Source organism: Ciconia boyciana, chromosome 8, assembly GCF_034638445.1.
Source record: "Ciconia boyciana chromosome 8, ASM3463844v1, whole genome shotgun sequence".
Classification (NCBI taxonomy): Eukaryota; Metazoa; Chordata; class Aves; order Ciconiiformes; family Ciconiidae; genus Ciconia; species Ciconia boyciana.
This window is the reverse complement of record NC_132941.1, coordinates 22,110,936-22,130,994: the sequence shown is the minus strand read 5'-3', so window position 1 is coordinate 22,130,994 and position 20,059 is coordinate 22,110,936. Positions and strand designations below refer to the sequence as shown.

General features: G+C 57.2%; 2 protein-coding genes across 4 annotated transcripts; one reads left to right on the top strand and one right to left on the bottom strand.

Annotated features, from left to right (window-relative positions):
• Nucleotides 1-588: 588 nt before the first annotated feature.
• SNUPN (snurportin 1) lies at nt 589-11,681 on the bottom strand. 3 transcript variants are annotated; one of them, XM_072871573.1, is made up of 9 exons: nt 11,494-11,681; nt 11,087-11,243; nt 10,166-10,270; nt 9,946-10,042; nt 9,234-9,331; nt 8,821-8,898; nt 6,866-6,946; nt 2,512-2,863; nt 589-1,083 (listed from the first exon to the last, which is right to left on the bottom strand). In XM_072871573.1, the coding sequence occupies exons 1-8, from the start codon at nt 11,673-11,675 to the stop codon at nt 2,534-2,536; spliced, it is 1,128 nt and encodes a 375-aa protein (XP_072727674.1). In that variant the 5' UTR covers nt 11,676-11,681; the 3' UTR covers nt 589-1,083; nt 2,512-2,533. The 3 variants fall into 3 exon arrangements, with proteins under 3 accessions (XP_072727674.1, XP_072727676.1, XP_072727675.1); XM_072871574.1 differs by lacking the exon at nt 589-1,083 and adding an exon at nt 1,803-2,356; XM_072871575.1 differs by lacking the exon at nt 6,866-6,946.
• Nucleotides 11,682-12,167: 486 nt separating this feature from the next.
• Nucleotides 12,168-17,801, top strand: SNX33 (sorting nexin 33). The gene is made up of 2 exons (XM_072870883.1): nt 12,168-14,826; nt 16,895-17,801. The coding sequence occupies exons 1-2, from the start codon at nt 13,386-13,388 to the stop codon at nt 17,146-17,148; spliced, it is 1,695 nt and encodes a 564-aa protein (XP_072726984.1). The 5' UTR covers nt 12,168-13,385; the 3' UTR covers nt 17,149-17,801.
• Nucleotides 17,802-20,059: the final 2,258 nt, after the last annotated feature.

Genomic DNA, 20,059 nt, shown 5'->3' with positions numbered 1-20,059 from the left:
TCCTCTGCAGTCCTTCCTCAGCATTCCCTGGCTCGGCACAGGTGTCAGTGCCTGGAACGGAGAGCCCCGATGCTCCTCCAGAGGGGCTGCCGGGAAGGAGCGGGGACCCCAGGGAGTAGAGCCCTGTGCCACAAAGCAGTGGCCCTGCTGAAAAGCCAGGCCCTGGGACGGGGGGACATTTTGTTCAGCTGAGGAGGACCGCATTGGCAATGTGCCCGCAGCCAGAGCCTTTGCACCTAACTCTCAGAAAATGGAAGAAAGGGCAGAAGGAAGCAGCTGAGCCCTGAGCTGGATGCAGACTCGAGGGCTGTCTGTTTGTCTGTCCATCCTCCAGAGCCCCAGGCCACATCTACAGGTTGAGCTGCCCGCTCAGCTCCTCTGCCCCAGACTAAAATTGAGCCCCTGCGGGGTGACCCCTCCTCAGTCACCACCGAAGCTGCTGCCTGTTCCAGTTGGGAGCAGAGCAGGGAACAGCTGGGAGCAGGATCGCACCCAGCAAATAAAAGTCACAGCAACAAACTGCGTTGGCCCCCGTGACTTCCGTTTAACACCCTCTCTCCAAACACAGCCTTTCGTTTCCAACAGGAATTGTAACGCAAATATTTATTTCTCCATCCCAGCTCATGCTTTTAAAAGGGAAACTATGTGGCATCATCTGGAGCCGGCGGAAGCTACAGTTGCTTCCCTCTTGGTCTCCTCCATCGATCAGAGCAAGCAGCTGAAAGCAGCCCCTCTTCAGCTGTACTTTCTCTCCCTTCCCTTGGCTGGAGGACCTTGGAAGGTTGCTGTAGGGCAGCAGGGAGGTGGTAACCTGAGCTGCAGCTTTCTCTGCCCTGAGGGATGCACAAATCTTATGTCCAGCTGCCCACCTCCGGGTTAAATTGCCCGACGGAAGGAAAACCATGCTGATAGGAGGCTGGATGTGGTCTCCCAGCCAGGGCTCTCCCTGCGGTCCTTTGCCAGCCAGTGAGGCTGAAGCATAGGGGGAACCCGCAGCTGGAGCAGCCTAGAGCCTTCAAGGGACAGCGAGGACAAGGCAGTCCAGGTGTTTGTCCTCTTCCCCCGTGCCAGTTGCTTCGCATGCTAAAAAAAAAGATAAATAATAAAAATAATAAAATAAGCAGCCATTTGCAAAAGTCTGCAGCATGCTCAGCCACATCAGAACGTTGCAGAGCTGGGGTGCCATTTCCTCCCCTCCCAGGGAGGGGGAGCTGAGGCCAGCCCCAGCCGCAGTTAGGATAGTTCTTGCTGCCCGCTGGTATAATCAATAGCGGCTGCACAGTCAGATGATCGCATGCAACCCACATGGTTGGCACAGAAACAAGTGTTTTTCTGGGAAAAACAGGGGGTGCAAGGGCAGGATACAAGTGTCCCCGCTATCTGCGGGCAGCCATCCCCGCTCTTGGTATCTCCTCCTGGATATGGGCCCTCCTCCAGGGGCATTTTCATAGACAGCTGGAGGAGACTCCCCAGGGCCATGTTTAGCCCGATATTTCATCTCCCCCCTCCATGGCAAGAGTGGTCCCGCTCTGCCCTTTTAATCTCCCTTTGGAAAACAGCCTGGGGACAGTGAGTACAATCGTTTCATCCCCGCTAAAACTGGGGAAAGGCAGCAGCTGGCACGTGCAGAGCGGGCTTTGGCTGGGTAAGAGGGGCAGTGGCAGGGAGGGACTGAAGCACCTCAGTCTGCAGAGGAGAATCAAACCCCTACAAGCATTTCCTCCGCTCCAGTTAACGCTGTAACTGATTTTTCAATCCCTATTTGGGAGGCACAGCACGCATCCACCCTTAGGTAGCAGGAAGACGCTCAAGAATTTGTCTTTCCGAGAAACCTTTTATTTGGCACAATCAATGCTAGCATTTTTCAGAGCGAAACCATTCCTTCCTCCCCCTACTGAGAAAAGCCTCGAGTACAGGCTTCTGCTGGGCTCGTGCCGCACAAAGCTGTGCTCAGAGGCAGGGTCCGCTGCGATGCAAGGAAATTTAGTTTTTCTCAGTAACATGTGGGTGTGGAAAGCCCACCCTTTGGATTTACAGCAGCCTACTGCAAACTTTTTGTTACTAGAAGCGGACTGGCCACAAAACTGTCATTGAGAAGGCCTTGGTAAACAGCTGGATCAAAGGCTGAAATGCCCTGATTTCCAGGGCCAAGGCTGCTGTCAGGGCTGGGGTTACGAGCAGCAGCTGCACCTCGGAGGTCTGAGCACTGTTCTTATGCTGGAGCTTTGCCAGAGGCTTTAACAGAAGCAGGAGCTGAATCGGGAACCCTGCAGTGTGGGGACAGATCATTTCATTTCCCAACACACGACTGCCTTAGCAAAGAACCAGACAGTCCTGTTAAGGCCTCACAAGAGCCCTGGAGAAAAAAAAAAATAATAATCCAGCAGCACTTGGAGCAAGATATTCCACTTTCATGCTCTTTAAACAAAACCATCCTATCATTACCTTTGCCCCCCTCTCAGGGAGCATGAGTGACAGTGAGAAGCAGGGAACCTTTTGCTTTCTCCTTACCCAACCAGTCTGTCCCAGCAGCCTAATTCTCCATCTGGCTCACTGCTTCGTCCTGACCCTCCAGAGAGTTTGTTGGCTGAGGGGTAGACAAGTGTTCCAGCTCATAATGTCCGTTCCTTGCAGCCACCGCGCTACTCGGGTGACCCTTTTCCGCTGCCAGCTTTTTACTCTTCTTGCTCTCAATGATCTGCTGGAGCTGACGCCCAGCATAGTCTGGTTTGGCAGTGAGCACAGTAGCAGGCATGGCGAGCCCGATGATTTCGGGTACCATGTAGGGCCGGAGCCAGCCCACCAGCGGGGTGCTGCCGGGGGTATAGTGGGTTTGCTTGTGATAGAAGAGAAGTCCATCAACCTGTAAAAAAAGAGAGAGAGAGTGGATGAAAGGCCAGAGCTGGAGGCTTTTGCAGGTGGATGACAAAGCGCCAGACAACAGCACCGCTCTCCATTTACAGGCCAAAACTACCAGCTGGATCATTTTTCCTCAAGCAGTGCAATAAATAGTGGAAGAGAAAGAAGAAACCTGCAGAGCTCCTGTCCTGAAAGATCAGGACAAGCCCAGCAACTGCCGGATGGCTTTAAATCGCCAAAGGCAAACAATTTCAACCTGATGTCAGCACAGACCAGCACTTTTCCTCTGGTTGCTATGATCCCATTCTGCAGAAAAGCCATCAGGTTTCTGAATAAGGCAGCACACAGAAAGGCCACTTTACTGGATTAAGGTTATTTTAAATAATACATTTGGAGAGTAATTAGTCAGAGCGCATGACGCCAAGGAGCCCCGATTCGTAACGCCGCTACAGCTCTTTCAGCTGGCTTATGCAAAATAAATTCTTCATGTTTCCCAAGAGAGAACTTCTCCAGCAATCAATGACAGTTAAGGGCACTCAGGACTTTGAAGGTTTAGGCCCTAACTCTTGTGCTACTATTTCCACACTCTGCAATACTGCAGCTGGCTGACGTTTTCCCCGCTTCCCCGCCACGCTAAGGGATTTTCACCCCCCTCTTCCTGCGCTTCCCAGGGGTGTACTCTGCAAGGGTAGATCCTGCTGTCAGGCTGACTAAGGCTGGAGGTGGTGCTCCTCTTAGCTCAGCCTTGCAAGCTCTTAAAAGGCCATTTGCCCACGAGTAAGAGTGGGCAGAAGAGATGGGAAAAAGAGCCCACCTCAGGCTGAATTGCTCCCAGGCCCCTCCCCGAGCTTCTAGCCCCCAGAATATATATGGCAGAATGGCACCTATATCTGCATTGAGCTGAGGCATGGGTGAGCCAAGCAGATAGAGGTGATATCTGCTACCATGCTGGACTGCGAGCCAGGCTGAGCAAAGAGCAGCATACGTCCATCTCTGCTCCACGGATGCTAACCTCTAGCAGAGAGGGTAGAGCTTCTTGCACTACTCTGTCCATAATTTTCAGTCACTGTTAAGATCTTGCAAAATAATCCCAGAAAAAGGGGGATTCCTGTGCTAGGAAAACGTAAAACCAGAACAGTAAACATCATGATGAGCTTGTGTAACCCTCTGGATATCTAAAGTGCAAAGATTCTCTCTCCCCCTGCCTCCCAGGAAGACTTGGGAAGAGCCACATTCTGTGGCACCACGCCTGCACATCCAGCCCATTCCTGCGGGTGCATAGCACTTGGTGAGCAATGGGGATTCTCTGGAACCCATGGGAATGTTTTGGTAAAGATCAGAGCCTGGAAAGGCTTCTGCCTTCCAGACCACTCCAAAGATCTTCCCCGAGCTGGAGAATTCAAAGGAGTTCAGCTTGGTGGAGAGTTAGGTCATGTTCTTCCTTCCCCCAATTTCTCTTAAGTTACTGCAATTCCCATATTCCTTCCAGTTTATTTAATTTGTTGGCCAGGTCCCTACCCTGAGTCACCGCACTGACACCAGCCACATCAGAATAAGGGCTGACACTGTCCCTAAACAACCAAACCTGATGAGAAACTGGCCTGGCAGGATTTCACATTTCACAGCCATGCTTTTCAGATTTTAGGTGCTTAACAGTACGCCCATTCCTTCACACCGGGGTTTCTCAGAGACTTTGGCTCCCCCTGCCTTCGTGGAAACCTGAACACTGTTTTACTCAGATCTGCGAGCAGGACAATAGCTCTTCAGATCCACTCCAAAAACAACTTCAAATTCAGTGCCAGTCAACTGACCCAAAGTCCACTGAATTCAGTGGAAAAAAATTCCACTGAATATAGCTGATCAGGTCCTAACTCTAAGGTTACAGATTAACTCTCTGAAGACCCAGATCTGAAAGCACTGACTGCATCTTTGGCCACCACACGCATGAGATCCTTGTAAGGATCACAAGATGCTGGGCCCGGGCATAAGGAGACCTCCATTATACTGCACTATCTATAGCAAGGCTGTATTTTGCCTTCTGCAAAGTTTCTTTCTTTACGTGCTGTTGGTGGAAGCTATTTACAGGGATTTCTTGGGCTCCCTCTTGCGGCACATCATGAAGACACCCACGGTTCTCTTCATTCCTGGAAGCAGCACTACGGTTTCTGTGGGGTTACTGGCTGCTTTGAGCCAAATGACACCACATTTCATTTGTTGGGGTCACACCACGATGTATTGACTAGAGAACCTGGGGGCAAATCGCAGCTGCATTACAAGGGAGAGTCTGATCAACTCCATCTCCCTCCCCCGGCATTTCACAACAGTCTCCTTCGCAGGCCGAAACGTTTCTGCTCTGACTGCAGTGGGGCAATACTCCTCAGCCTTTTCTCGTGGGAGCAGATGCCTCAGGAAGGAATGAAGCTTTCTTCAGCAAATACAGGAATTACTGTTTCTACAGAGGCACTCAGAGCATTTGTAATTGAGCAAGTCAGCTGTAGGAAACCTGGGATGCCCTCTCAACGTTCCCCGATCTGTGTTCGGAGTGGGGTCTGGCATTGACCAGCAAGGGGCTGGGACTTTCCGACTCTCTAATGATTGTCCTGGCTTTGACAAGCAGAAGGCAAAGTCAGCCCTCACAGCCAAATTAGCATCCCTTAAATTTAAACCTGCACTTAACGTTAATCGCTAACTTGGGCCAAGAGAGCACAAGAGGCACAGTCAAATCAACGTGGCTTTTGGCTTAGCGGGACAAGCAACCTCTGTAGAGGCTGTTCCTGACCTAGGGCTGAGACCGGGCACTCCGTAGGAATTGCTGCAGCCACTGGAGGAGCTTCTGGCTCCCAGATGCTTGTCACTGATGCTGTGCTGGAATGCCACCACCTCCTCCATCCTCTTGCACTTCAATGCCAAGTCAGCCAGGATAGCCACCGAAAGCAGCCTGAGCTGTTTTCACGAGGGCCTGACTTGCTGCTCACAACCACAGACAGCTGAACTGGGTGGCAGGTCGAGTTGCCTGTCCTGCCCTTCTCCCACAGGTCAGAGAGGCCTGAACAGCACCTACTTCTAAATCTGCTGAAGCAAATGCAGGTGTCCTGTTCAGCCACTCTTGCTGGGAGAACAGCCACCTCAGAGAGCCAAGAGCAGCAGGAGCCAAAGGCAGGAAGCTGCCCGGTTCTCTACCAAAGGAAAAAGCAGAGCTCGCACTATCCCCTCCACAAGATGCAGTGGCAGCAGCAGGACAGGCTCATCTGAACCCCTCCCAGCCATTTCTGCTACAGCCATCTGCCCCCAGCAACAGTACGTCTCAGGCGCCCATCGCTAACACCCAAACCCCTCAGAAACCATCAGGAGCTTACCACCACCCTTTTCTTTCCTCCCCACCAGACACAGCGTAGCTGGGTGCCTTACACATAGACAGATGGAAGTAGCTAGACCAAGGAAACACAAAGCCTGTGACAGAGGTCAGAGAAAGACACCACTCTGCCCACCTCGCAGACCTCTGGAGAAACACCACCACATAAAGAAGCACACTGCAGAGATCCTCATGCCTGCACCCATGCAAGCCCACCCACCACAGCAGGCAGTACCAGCTTCGGCCCTAAAATGGCCGGCTGTCCCTCACACTGCCACATGAATGCGAGCTATGCTGCTTCCGGAGGCAGTCTGGGTGTCTGCATCAACCTTCTCTTCCCCAAGGGCTCTTTCAGACAACAGTCAACAGCAGTAAAGGCAGCCCAAACACAGGGAATGCTACGGTTTAACTCTTGCTAATTAGTTTGGTCGGATGCAGCCTGTACCTGGTGACAGGGTAACAGATCAGCCACGTGCATAAAAGGCATCCATCCCCCATACACAGAAACAACAGCGCAGCTCAGCAAGCTTCCTGCAGACCTCAGGAGAGCACAGTTCCCGAGCGAAGGGGATGAACCTCTCTCCAAGCACTGGCAGATGCGCAGCAGGGCTGTCTCTAAGGCTGAGGTCCAGGCCCCTGCCTGCATGTTCTCACCTCAAAGGGGAAGTCCATAGCCAGCACCTTACACAGGCTGTCCGAGGAGCAGGGGAAGTTCTGCAGGCCCACAAATTTGAACTGAAAGAGTAAGAGAGGGTTAGAAGAGACAACTGCATGGCCTAAAGCAGAATGAGTCAACGCATCGAGCACTGGTGCGGAGGTAGCTAAGAAGGAAGGATTTCCCCCAGTGCAAGATCCAGCATGAGAGAGACAGGGTGAGGGACAGGCATCAGACAAAGTAACCAGAGAGGAGATCTCCAGCAGGGACCACATCATTAAACTGCTGGCCTTCCAGCCACAGGGCATCGGGCACCCAAAAGCAGAAATAGGCTCAAAAGAGGATTAGACCAGCTCCTGAAAGGCAGGTCCCCTGGTGGCCATTAACACCATGGTCTAGGTACAACCACTGGCTGATGAAGTCAGAGGGAACATGACAGGTATCCCCAATTCCTTACTCTTTCCATAGCAACTGGTCTCTGTGATTACTACCGTTTATTGGGACAGACAGACCTCTGATGTGATTCAGAACAGCAATTCGTAAGCAAACCCCAGATCTAGGAGCAAAACGACAGGACCAAGCTGTCCGTCGGTGCCGATCATATCCCCCCTAAAGTAACTGGAAGTGCCTGCATGAAAACCTACAAAAATCGCCCTACCCACCAGAGAGGATGGGGTGGGAAAAGTCTTTGGAGATAATCCCCGCCACCTCTCCAGCAATGCTGGATAAAGCATGTACATTGTTGCAACTTTACAAATCTCACTGCAATAACAGAAGATGACCGAGGGATTGCCACCACGATGTTCAGACAGCATGAAATCTACAGCACCCAGAAAGATCTATTTTATCATCCCAGTTCCAAATGCTCCCCACTCTGGCATTTAATGAGAGATGCAGATGGCGGAGACTCAGCACACAGCTCCCACATGCTCCTGATACCTTTTTTCCAAGCATCTAAGGCTGCAGGAAGGACTTTTCAGGAGAGCTGATCCTCAGATGCTCTTTTAACCAAAATAGAAAACGATGACCTCTGGGCAGGATGCAAAGCAGACAGACGTCTGCTCCAGGCTGCTGGCTCAGCCAAGCAAATCTTTCCACCCAGGAAATGAAAGCTGAAATGACCCCCCCTTCGTTAGGTAGCTGTCTTCTGGATATTCCCATTGGAGTCAGAACAGGATATTCTTCAAATACAGATACCTTTGCAGCTGGCAGAGGAGCGGTCATCCCCGTTTATGATCGATCTGCTCAACCCACAGGAACTGCTCTGCTTAGCTCTGTCTGAGCACGCACAGGGGCCACACAGCAATCAGGTTCTGCTTTGCAAACTGTGCTTCATAAGCCAGGCTGACAAATCTCTTATGTTTGTCCCCAGAAATCACTTTCCAAGCTGCTGTGGGTTCTAGGTCTGACCTCCATGTGTAAGTCTTCAAAGGAAGACTTTTTATCCTTGCTCAGCAGGGACTCCGAGTGGCAATCTGGCATCTATCCCAACAACTTCAATGATTACTTTAAGCAGGACGGAAGGCTAAAGCTTTACGAGCCTTTCCCCTTGCCTTGCGAGCCCACAAGATTATTCAAGAATAAATCCCATTGTAGTCAGGCTGTCGACCAATGCTGCCCCTGTAGAAACCACACTGGTTTTCCATTCTGTTTCAAGGGAAGGCTAAAAACAGCATGGAAGTTAGCTGATACCCTGCAGTGTGATCTCCCTCAGCACTTTGGCTGGGGGGGGGGAGAAAAAACCCAACCACACTCATTTACAATACTCAGTGGTTCTATTTACATCCTGAACATGGCATCCCATTTCGTCAGAAGTATATTTTGAAGCCTGATCTGTGAGGAGAAAAAAAAAAAAAAGAAAAAAGCTTCCGCTTGTGAAAGAAAGTGCTGAAGCCTGCTGAACAGGAGAGCTTACCCCCCATCCTCCTTCTCCTCCCAGTACAAAAGAACTTACTGGATTAATCCTGCTTTTCTCTCCCAGCCCTTCCTCCTCTTGGATCTTTGAGAAAAGCCAGAAGAATCTGAAGTCGGTCTGTGAAAGGAGGCAGAGACTTAATGACTATCCACCACACATCACTGATCAGCACCTGCCGAGCATCTCCATTCCTCTGCACTTGCCTGGGAGATTTACAAACTCAGCTTCGCCTGCAGAACCAGCCAGCACCCCAAACTCTGCTATTTCCTGATATCCCCAAAAGATGTACCCAATTATTCCAGTAGCTATCAGCCCACAAGCTGTAAAGATGCTGGTGCTTAGATGAAATATCCACCGTACTGCATAGTGGGCTATGTCCAGCGCTGGCTGCAAAGCAGCTCACAGAACAAGGAACAAAAGGGAGGGCAGGGCAGAAGGGGGAGATTCAGTACCTGGCAGTCATAAACAGGGTGTCCTCTCCAGCACATCACGTCGAGGATATAGTACGTCTGCTTTGCCTCATTGTAGATGCAGTCCAAGATGCAGTACACTGCGCACACACATACAGGGAGGTCCAGCCATGCTCCAGAGATTGCCCAACCCAACAGGCAAATGCCAGATCAAATCTCTCCTGCATTAAGCCTGCCCTGATGTAAGGCCGAGAAGTGCAGAGGGATCCCCCTCTGCTAACAGAAGCCACAACCACAGAAAGCATTTAGCTTGGAGTCCAACAAGGCTACAAAGGTACCAGCCAGAGGCACAGCAAGCAAAGGCATGTTTCAGAAAAAGGCATTTATACTCAACAGTAACCTCTCCTCAGGACAAGCAGAGCAACTGCAAGAGGTATTAAGAAAGATGGCATTGTATGCAGCTCTCTGTCGGAAGACAGAGAAGATGTTGAGGTTTAAGAGCGTCAGTTAACCAGGCAGCTAATTAAAATATGTTCTTATCTAGCATAAAAGTATCTGAGATTGTCCACGCCTAGTTATCCCCGGAGATACATGAACAGGCCTGAAGCTAACTTCCCCTGGCACCAGAACAGGGCACAGTGCTTCAGGACCCAGGGAGCTGGAGGAGCAGCACCAAGCCTGCCAGGGCACACACTCACAGGAAGCAGCAGGTGGTTCCCCTCTCTCTACCCCAAAAGCCTCCTCACACTGTTACCTTTATCACTCGTTGAATTGTGCCGGTTCCCCCCTGGCAGCAGGGATGGGAACCTGTTGACGCAGAAGCCGCTCTTGGTGTAAGCTGCTGTTGTGCCCTGTGAGGAAATGGGAGAGAAAAAACAAAGTCAAGCAAGACACACGGGCCTGTCTTATGTTGGGTGGGAAACAGGTACAGGTCCTTTACCAAATGGTGAGACATCACCACTGCTGCTGCTTACCCTGGATGCCACGACTAGTGCCCTTTTCCCGACGGGACACACCACTACAACCCACTCCTGCTCCAGATCCGAGGGGACATCGACCAGCCATTCAGACAGCATCAGCTACAGAGAAATCCAGAAAAAAAAAAAAGCAGCTAGCAACAACTCTCCTGAAGTTATGGAGAACTCACAGCAAGATTTCAACTTGGCTTCTACAGCTACACTGGGTGCTTCAGAGGCAATTTGCATTGCTCATCACCCTGCACTACAGCACCAAAGGGGCTCCCTCTCTCTCTCTAACCAACTTCCATAACAGACTCTCCCCCAAGTCTTTTGCTTGCTTCCCAGCTGCTGACTAAGCTTCAGACTACAGCACGGGGCTCACAGTCCTCGCTTGGGCACCTCTGTACCTTGGTCCCCACTCCATCACTTTAAATAAATTTATTTATAAATACATGGTAGAGCTTAGCAGTTCCTAAATACTAGGAGTAAAGAACCCAGACAAGGTGACCTCTTCAGAGACTGTCTGGCTGTGATCACCTGAAAGGCTGTATGTCTTTCATAGGACCAATATGGCAGCCAAGGCTTATAAAACCCAGTGTCCTAGACATAACAGAGATGGAGTCTTTAACTGACTGCTGCACAATGGGATACAAACACTGCTAGCTGAGCTGAAATCTCCCAAAGCACACAGGCAACCCATCTCCACCTGTCCTCCATTGAACGCAGCATGTCTCAGGGGCAGAACTGAGGCACGGTTCCTCACTGAGCACCAAGCCAGGCAGGATATGTTATTCCCAGCCCTGACGCAGCCATCACCATGGCTGCTCATCATGCCCAGCCCAGCCTCAACCACCCCACATCCCTCACCCCGCCCAGCCCTGCGTTCACACCCACACCCTGTTGTGGGGAGGCAGGCAGATGCAGGCCGCTCCTCACCTGATTGGCATAGCGCTTGGGCAGCTTCTTGCCAGCATCCACGTCCATCTCCTCTTCCTCCGCATCTTCCCCCTCCTTCTCCTCGCCCTCGCTCTCCACCCCTGCCCAGTCGTCCTCTGCCAGCCTCCTGGCATGGTTCACGTAGTCCAGCCGCCTCCTGGGGGGGAGGAAACAGCCCGGCTTGCCCTCTGCGGCAGCCGGCAGGCAGGCAGGCAGGCAGGCAGGCAGGCAGGCATGCCACCACCCCCCCGCTCCCCCCACCCAAGGCCCTGGGCCGCGTCTCCACAGCCCAGGCCTCCCGGCGGGCCCAGCACGGGCCTGCCCGCGCCCAGCGGCGCCCGCCGGCCGGGCCGGGCCTCCCCTTCCCGGGGCCCCAGCCCCAGCCCCAGCGGAGCTGGCTCGCTCACTCTCTCTGGAGGCGGAGGAGGCGCTGGCGGCGCTCGGCCTGCCCCGGGCCGCCGCGGGCCTTGTACGCGGCCAGGCGGGGGTGCGGGGCCGCCGGGCTGTTGGGCGCTGCCAGGGCCACGCCGGCCGCCAGCGCCGCGCTCAGCTCCTCCATGGCAACCCCCGCCCGACGGCCGCGCGCCATGACGCACTTCCGCCTGACGGGGAGGGGTGATGCCGCAGACGCCCCGCAGCGCCCCCTGGCGGCGCGGAGGCTCCGTGCCCGCCCGGCCAGCGGCAGCCCCCCCCGCCCCCCCCCCGCCCGTGACTCAGTTTCCCCTCCCGCCGGGAGGGGGGCGGGGACCGGGAAGCGAGAGGGGACACTCGGGGCACGGTCGTGGGGGACATTCGGGGCGGGGATGGAGGGGACACCCCGGGCAGGGATGGAGGGGACGTACAGAGCAGGGGTGGGGGGGACAACGGCGGGCAGGGACGTAGGGGACCATCCCGAGCAGGCATGGAGGGGACATCCAAGGCAGGGATGGAGGGGATACGGTGGGCAGGGAGGGCTGTAGGGGGACACCCCGTGCAGGGAGGGATACCCGGGACGATTCCCGCTCAGGGTCGCGGGAGCAGCCGGTGCCAGGAGCCGTGCCCCCGCGGGCCGTGCCGTGGCCGTGGCCGTGGGCGGGATCCGTGCCCCCCGGGCCGGCTGCCTGCAGAGGGCAGCCTGCGACCTGCCGCGCCGCTCCCCGCGGCTCCCCAGCTGCGAACCGGGGAGCTCGGCGCTGCCGTGCGTCACGGGAGGCTGGCGGCCAGCCCCGCCACCGCCACCGGCACCGGCACCGGCACCGGCACCGCCACCGGCACCGGGCAGCAGCACCGGTACCGGCACCGGCACCGGGCAGCAGCACCGGCATCGCGCAGCGGCAGCGGGCGCCGACACCGGAACCGGACGGCGGTACCGAGAGCGGCCCCGGGGCCCCGAGCCCGGGCGGCGGCAGCGAGCGGCGGCCCCCGCGGCCCCCTGCCCGGCCATGCGGTGAGGGCGGCCCGCCGGGTCCGCGGAGGGACGGGAGGCTCCGTCCCGGCCGGGCCGCGGCTGCGCTCGGTTCCCCGGCCCCGGTAGCGGCGGCGCGGCGGGCCGGGCTCCCTCCTCCCTCCGCCGCCCGCACCGGCATTGGCAGCCGCCGGCCCCCCCGTTGAGGCGGGGGCTGTCCCGGTGCTGGTCCCGGTGCTGCCCTGCTTGCGGGACCCTTCCCCTCCGTCCTGCGTGAGATTTGCGGATTTCAGGGGGAAAAAAAACCGAAACAACAACAAAACCGCCCACCAAATCCCGGGAAAGTCGGCCCGGAAAGGAATTGCAAAATCCCCGGGCCGGGATCACCGGGAGGTTGGGCTGGGTTTGGGGTCGGTTCCCGGCGCTTTCCTGGCACCCACCGACTGGCAGCCGCTGGCGGGAGGAAATTGGGGTGTTTTATCCACAGGAGCCCCGAGAAAAGTCGTTTTGGATTTATTTCCTCGCTGGCAGCTGGATTTTTTCCTCCCGGGAAGTGAAACCGCGGGATCAGCGTCCCAGCGAGATAAAACCTGCGTGGACATGGCCGAGCCCAGCTCTTGGTCCAGCCGGGGTTTATATCCCGTAGGAGCGAGGGAAATGCCGCTCGCTTGACCAGGGAATGTTGTTTTTAACCAGGGCTCTGGGATCGGGGGGGTTACTTGGACATACGGACCTCGGCATCACCTCGTAGGGGGTTTCTTCTCCACCTTTTTTTATTTCCCTGAGAAACCGGCCAAGCCTTTTCCCACAGCGTGGGGCGGCCCTGGTGCCGAGCGAGCTTACAGTATCGCTGGGGTTTTTGTTTTTGGCTGTGGGGATTGTGTTACGCCGTGTGTCCCCCTCCCGGGACCGGCCATGGCGTTGAAAGCCAGAGCACTTTACAACTTCCAGAGCGAAAACAAAGAGGAGATCAGCATCCAGGAGAACGAGGAGCTCGTCATCTTCAGTGAGAACTCCCTGGACGGGTGGTTACAGGGCCAAAACAGCCGGGGGGAGACCGGCCTCTTCCCTGCCTCTTACGTCGAAATCCTCCGCTCCAGGTCAGGCTCCAACTACACGGACTACTCCAGCAGCCCGGCCGGCTCCCCTGGGCATGACTCCTCCTTCTACACAGCCCCCCCCAACCCCGGCATCTCCTACCAGGGCAGTTTTGAGGACGACGATGATGATGACTGGGATGACTGGGACGATGCTTGCACGGTGGTGGAGGAGCCCCGGAGCGCGCCGGGCACCAACGGGCACCCTTCGCCCAGCCTGCAGTACCCGGCGGCGTACAGCCACCACCAGCATGCCGGTTACCATCCCAAGCCGGCACTGGAGAGGCAGGACAGCATGAGCTCCTCCAAGAGGGGCAGTGTGGTGGGGAGGAACCTCAACCGCTTCTCCTGCTTCGTCCGCTCGGGGGTGGAAGCCTTCATCCTGGGCGACGTGCCCCTGATGTCCAAGATTGCCGAGGTGTACTGCATCGAGATGGGCTCCAAAGGTCCCCAGTGGAGGGCGAACCCCCACCCCTTCATCTGCTCGGTGGAGGACCCGACCAAGCAAACCAAGTTCAAGGGCATCAAGAGCTACATCTCCTACAAGCTGACCCCCAGCAACATCAACTCACCTGTCTACCGGCGGTACAAGCACTTTGACTGGCTCTACAACCGCCTCCTGCACAAGTTCACGGTCATCTCGGTGCCCCATCTGCCTGAGAAGCAGGCCACCGGGCGCTTCGAGGAGGACTTCATCGAGAAGCGCAAGCGGCGGCTCATCCTCTGGATGGACCATATGACCAGCCACCCCGTCCTCTCCCAGTACGAGGGCTTCCAGCACTTCCTCTGCTGCCGCGACGAGAAGCAGTGGAAGCTGGGCAAACGCCGGGCGGAGAAAGATGAGATGGTGGGTGCCAGCTTCCTTCTCACCATCCAGATCCCCACAGAGCACCAGGACCTGCAGGATGTGGAGGACCGCGTTGATGCCTTCAAGGCCTTCAGCAAGAAGATGGATGACAGCGTCCTGCAGCTGACCAACGTGGCCTCGGAGCTGGTGCGCAAGCACGTGGGGGGCTTCCGGAAGGAGTTCCAGAAGCTGGGCAATGCTTTCCAAGCCATCAGCCACTCCTTCCACATGGACCCCCCCTACAGCTCGGACGCCCTCAACAACGCCATCTCCCACACGGGCAAGACATACGAGACCGTGGGGGAGATGTTCGCCGAGCAGCCCAAGAACGACCTGTTCCTCATGCTGGACACTCTCTCTTTGTACCAAGGGCTCCTCTCTAACTTCCCAGACATCATCCACCTCCAGAAAGGTAAGGGTGGCTTCTTCTCCCCTGGTGATGACCTCTCCTGCGTGATAGCCCCACATGGGTGGGAGCAGCACAGGCAGCGGGATGGGGATGCAATGAGGAAATCCTGTGCTCTGCAGTGATGGGGATGGGGATGAGGATGGGGACCATTGCCTATGGCTCCCAGAGAGGCAGCATGTTCCCTGCTGGCACGGCTCCCTGATCACCCCAGCCTGGGAGAGGCTGCTGGGGCTGTTGGGTCCAGGATCAGGTTTTGCCTCAAGTGATGCCATGGACGCTGTAACTGCTGCCCAAAGCGCAGGCATCGTGAGCAGGAGCCGGCACCATTGCTGTTGGCTCCAGGATGGCCTGCCCAGCACCCTGTGAGTGAGGGGCTGCGTCGCATCCCCACCCACCACTGCTTGTCCCTCCTCATCCTCCCTCCCTGGCCGAGGCAGCGGTTGGGTGGCCAGCGGGGATGCCAGCTTGCTCCCCCGGGGCTGGGACATGGCTGGGACATGGCCTTGGGTTGGACGGAGGGACCGGGGTGGGGTGCACAGGGCAGGTGGGATATGGCTGTGTCCCTTCTTCCCACCAGTCTCACTGCATTCCGCTGGCCAGGGGGGACATGGTGGACCTTCTGGGGACAACCAGGGTCAAACTCTTCAAGAGTACATCCCTGCCCCTCTGAGCCCTGGACGGGTGGGTTTAGCACCCCAGGGCATCGGGGCTCCCTGCATCCCCTTATCCCCTTGTGATTGCAGGTTCCCTGGGTATTTGGGGGGGTCAGGAAGGAGGAGAGGGAGTGAGAGGTGTCTGCTCTGCCCTTTCTGGGCAGGGCGCAGTGTCCCTTTGCACCCAGGCAGTGGGGTGTGACGCAGACGAGCCGGGTGTGGAAGCGGGGCCAAAGTCCACACACTCCTCCCAGCCCGGCTGCCCGCCGCGGGAGGGGACACCCCTGCCGGCATCCCCAGATTTTGGGGGGCAGGGAGTTTTCCCCAGGGTGAAGCCAGGGCTGTCCGTGTCCGAGCATCCGGGGGTGTCCGTGCATCGCTCCACATCCCTGGGGGAGGCTGGGAAGGCGAAGGGGGAAGGGGAGGATGCGATCCAGCCCTGGCCACTTCCTCGCCTTTCCCTCCCCACGTTGTTTACTGCGGCGGGTGAAGAGGGGCTGGATCCCATCCGGAAGCGAGGCCGCGTGGGCAGAACGGAAGGCAGGCTTTGGCCTCCAACCTTTGCTTCTTCCTTCTCCTCCTCCTCCTCTCCACTGGGAGCAGGGCTGGCGCAGCGGGAGCACCATAACCCCAGGTCCAGCGCTCCCGGCAAGGGGCAGGGAGAAGGGAAAAAAGCCCAGCGAGCTGTGGGCCAGATCCTGTTTTCAGGCAAACAGCCTCTGTGCTAATGAGGGGGGAGGAATGCAGGGCTGGAGCCAGGCAGGATTCTTTCGAAACCGAGCTGTAAAAATAAATGGAAGGAGGGGGAAAAACTAGTGTCAGAGCATCAGCCGCCTCTGGGAGAGGGAGATGCTTTCCCAGCTGAGCTCCAGCCGGCACTGCGTGCCCTTCCTGCACCCCGATTCACCGCCTCCCGGGCTGGGGTCTCCCAGCGCTGCTCCTGACCCCCATCCACAGGGTGACATCGAACATTTGCGGGGCAGGCTCGGCTGGGGTGCTTGGCTATGACGGCACATGCTGCCCCACATTAGCTTTGCACCCCGAGCCTTGAGTCGCACTCCTCCAGCAGCCCAGACCCCCAAACCTCCCTCTAAATATCAGGCTGACTGCCCAGGGATGGGGCGGAAAAGGAGCTGGCGAGGTCAGAGTCCAGAGGGAAAAGGCTCCTGGTCTTTCCCTGCCTGGAGGAGAGGGACGGGGATTGATGGGCATGGGGAGATGACAGCCCGGGAGCGCGCAGATCCCTCCCTTATTGACGTGGGGCAGCTCTGCACCTCTGACTGTGGGGCCAGGCTGGTGCCCCGGCACAGAGGGCAACGGGACCCACCGGTGCTGCCTGGGGATGCCTGTGCCAGGGGAAGGGGGACGGAGGGATGCACAGATCCATCAGCCTCTCAGCCTTCCCCCTGCCTCACCAGGCGCCTTTGCGAAGGTGAAAGAGAGCCAGCGGATGAGTGACGAGGGCCGGATGGACCAGGAGGAGGCGGACGGGATCCGCAAGCGCTGCCGCGTCGTGGGCTTCGCCCTGCAAGCCGAGATGAACCACTTCCACGAGCGGCGCGTGGCCGACTTCAAGAGGATGATGCAGTCCTACTTAAAGCAGCAGATCATTTTCTACCAGCGCGTCAGCCAGCAGCTGGAGAAGACATTACGCATGTATGACAACCTCTAACGCCTCCGCTTGCTGCCCCGCCGAAATCACGCACTTCTCTATCCGCAGCCTTGCAGACCTCCTCTGTTTGTGACGGGCTGAGAACTAACGGGAACTCATGATGCTAGTGACCAAATACCTTTGGGCTTTCTTCCCCCTTCCCGGGCGGGCAGTCTGCAGTCCTGTGGGGAAGGGCTTGCCCGCAGGCTGGCTGTGCCACCTCTTTCCCTGGGGACCTCCCGCCCTGCCGCGGGTCTGGCGGGGACGCGGGGGGTCACAAGAGAGACGGACGTGGAGGGAACGGTGCCGGTATCTCTGCCCAGTGATTTTTAGCTTTCTGAAAACCCATCCTCCTGGAGCAGAGAGGTGGGTGCATCCCAGCCCACTGGGAGAAGAAATCAAAGCGGTCAACATTTTGCACACTAAAAGCTTTTCTGATGGAAAGAAGAGAAGAGAAAGATCTTTATTTGGAAGAGAATGATTTTTTTTTTGTCACGAAATATTTTCAATATTTTCCATTTTTCGCAAATGTTTCTGCAGCATTTTTACCAATCAGTTTTTAAATAGACGCACATAGGCGAAGGGAAATCTCTTTCTCAAGCATGGCTGTTGACTGGGAAAAGGGAGAAAAAAAAGGCAAAAAATAAAGCGCCCCACAGCGTTTTCAATAAAAATGTCAGTAGAAAAAACCACCCACCCTCTTCCCAGAGATGTCTGTGGAAAACAGAGCTGCTCCAGGATCCTGGGGAAGGCTCTGCATCCGAGCATCCCCCGGCTTCCAGCCAGCTTCCGAAAATCCCCATGCCGTGGGCAGCGGAGGGCTGAGTGCCGGCGGGGGGCCCGCACCGGCCGCCCTCCCACTCTCCAAACAACCCGCTGAGGGGCAAATCCTGCCCTGCTTTGCCCTGCCCAGTGGGGCAGGACCCACGGCAGCATGCCGCTGCCTGGGGAGACAGTGAGACTGGCACAGGGGCCTTGTTTTCGAAGGGAAATGCCTGGGATAAATCACAGCGAGGAAAGTTAGGGCCGGCTTGGCATGGCTCCAGGGTTAAAATTAGCCCCGGCATGCAGGCCAGCGGGGTATTGTTAAAATAACAGCGGTGCTGGGAATGTGGCGGGCTGCGCTCCGTCCTCCCAGAGCCCTCCCTGGCCCTAGCCCGCGGGGACAAGCATGCCAAAATACACCCAGAGGCATTGCGCAGCCTCCGTCCAGGCAGGACGCATTTCCTCCTGCATCCCACAGCCAGGGTGGTCCCCTTCACCAGGGCTCCATCCCACTCTGACCCCATCCCAACCCCATCCCACCCCGGCCCCATCCTATCTTAGCCCCATATTACCCCAGCCCCATCCTCCCCTGGCCGCATCCTACCTTGCACAATCCCAACACCATTCCCATCCTGTCCCAGCCCCATCCCACCCTGGCTCCATCCCACCCCAGCCCCATCCTGCCCTGGCTGCATCCTACCTTGGCCTCATCCCACCCCAGCCCCATCACAGCCCCATCCCACGCTGGCCGCATCCCCCCCCAGCCCCATCCCGCCCCAGCCCCTCCAGCAGCAGCAGCTGTGGGAATAGGGTGGCTAACCCCCGTGCTAACCCTGCAGGGGTTAACGCCTCGTCCAGGCCCCGCTGGCCGGGCACTGGATGACCTCGGTTGCCTTGGCCCCATGTTGAGGCCAGATGCTGCACAGGACGGCATGTCCCTTCCCCCTGCCAGCCCCACTGCTGCCTGCTCTCCCCCGGGAGCACAATGGGCACTGGATTTGAGCCTGCCACCGCCGTCCCCGGGCGGGCAGCCAGCCTCCGGCAATGCAAGCAGCCTCCGGAGCCGTGCCGGCACCCGGCTGCGGCATCCTGGCTGCCGCAGACCCGGCTTGGCGAGGGGATGCCCTGCCTGGGATCCCCCAACACAGCACGGTCCCTGGGATGTCCTGGAGACAGATTTTGGAGGGTCTGGATGTGGAGTGGGGGACAGAGACCTGGGAGGGTGGGAGAGGCGGTAGCAGTGTCAGGAGGGTGCATGCAGCCCCAGCGAAGGAGTTAATCCTCCTCGGAGCTATCCTGATAAACACTTGCAGATTTGGTCCCCAAAGCCAGGCTGGTCACACCCTCGGCAAAGGCTGAACACTGCAAAGAGCTGCCTCTGCTCACAGGGTGTGCAGCCGGAGCAGGGAGATGTCCCAGCACCCTGGGAGCTCATCCTCTGCTCCGGTGTCCTGGCATGGGGATGGGGGCAGGACAGGGTCCTTGCGGGCTGCATCCACCCCCTCTGAAGGCTGTGCCTCAGTTTCCCCAAATGCGGACCTGTGCTCTCTGCGGTCCTTTGGCACCCACAAAGGTCTCCGTGCCCCACCAGCCACCCCGCTGCGTACCCCCATGTCTAGACCACACTCCCAGGGCTGGCACGACATGGCAATCCGTCAGCTGGGAAGAGCTGTTTCCCATTAACATTCCTGCCTTTTCCCTCCGCTGCCTGGCAGTGGGTGGCTGGGGCCCTCCCTGCCCACGAGCGGGCATTTCAGGGTCTGCCTTGGCCAGGCGGGGACTCGAGCATCCTCCTGCTGCCCCCCATGTCTCCAATGGCGTCCTGCAAAAGTGCCGGGGTTTGGATGATGGAACCAGCTCCGGGCATCCCAGCAGCTGCCCCAGTGCTCCTGCCGCTGTGTGGGCACCTCTGGGGTGCAGGGTGGTGGTGAGGAGAGGGCTGGGGGTGCAGGCAGTGCTCCCCGTGCCCCGGTGGTTTCGCTTGCTGCCCTTATCCTGGACACAGGCTGTTCCCTGCTCCTGCTCAGGGTCACGGCAAGAAAAAAACCCTCGGGTGCACGGGGCCGAGAGGAAACGCCGGGAACACGGGGCAGGTCCGCTTCCTCCTCCCGCTTCCCAAGGCTGCTCTCGCATGGGAAAGCCAGGGCCAAGGCACCGCCGCAAGCCC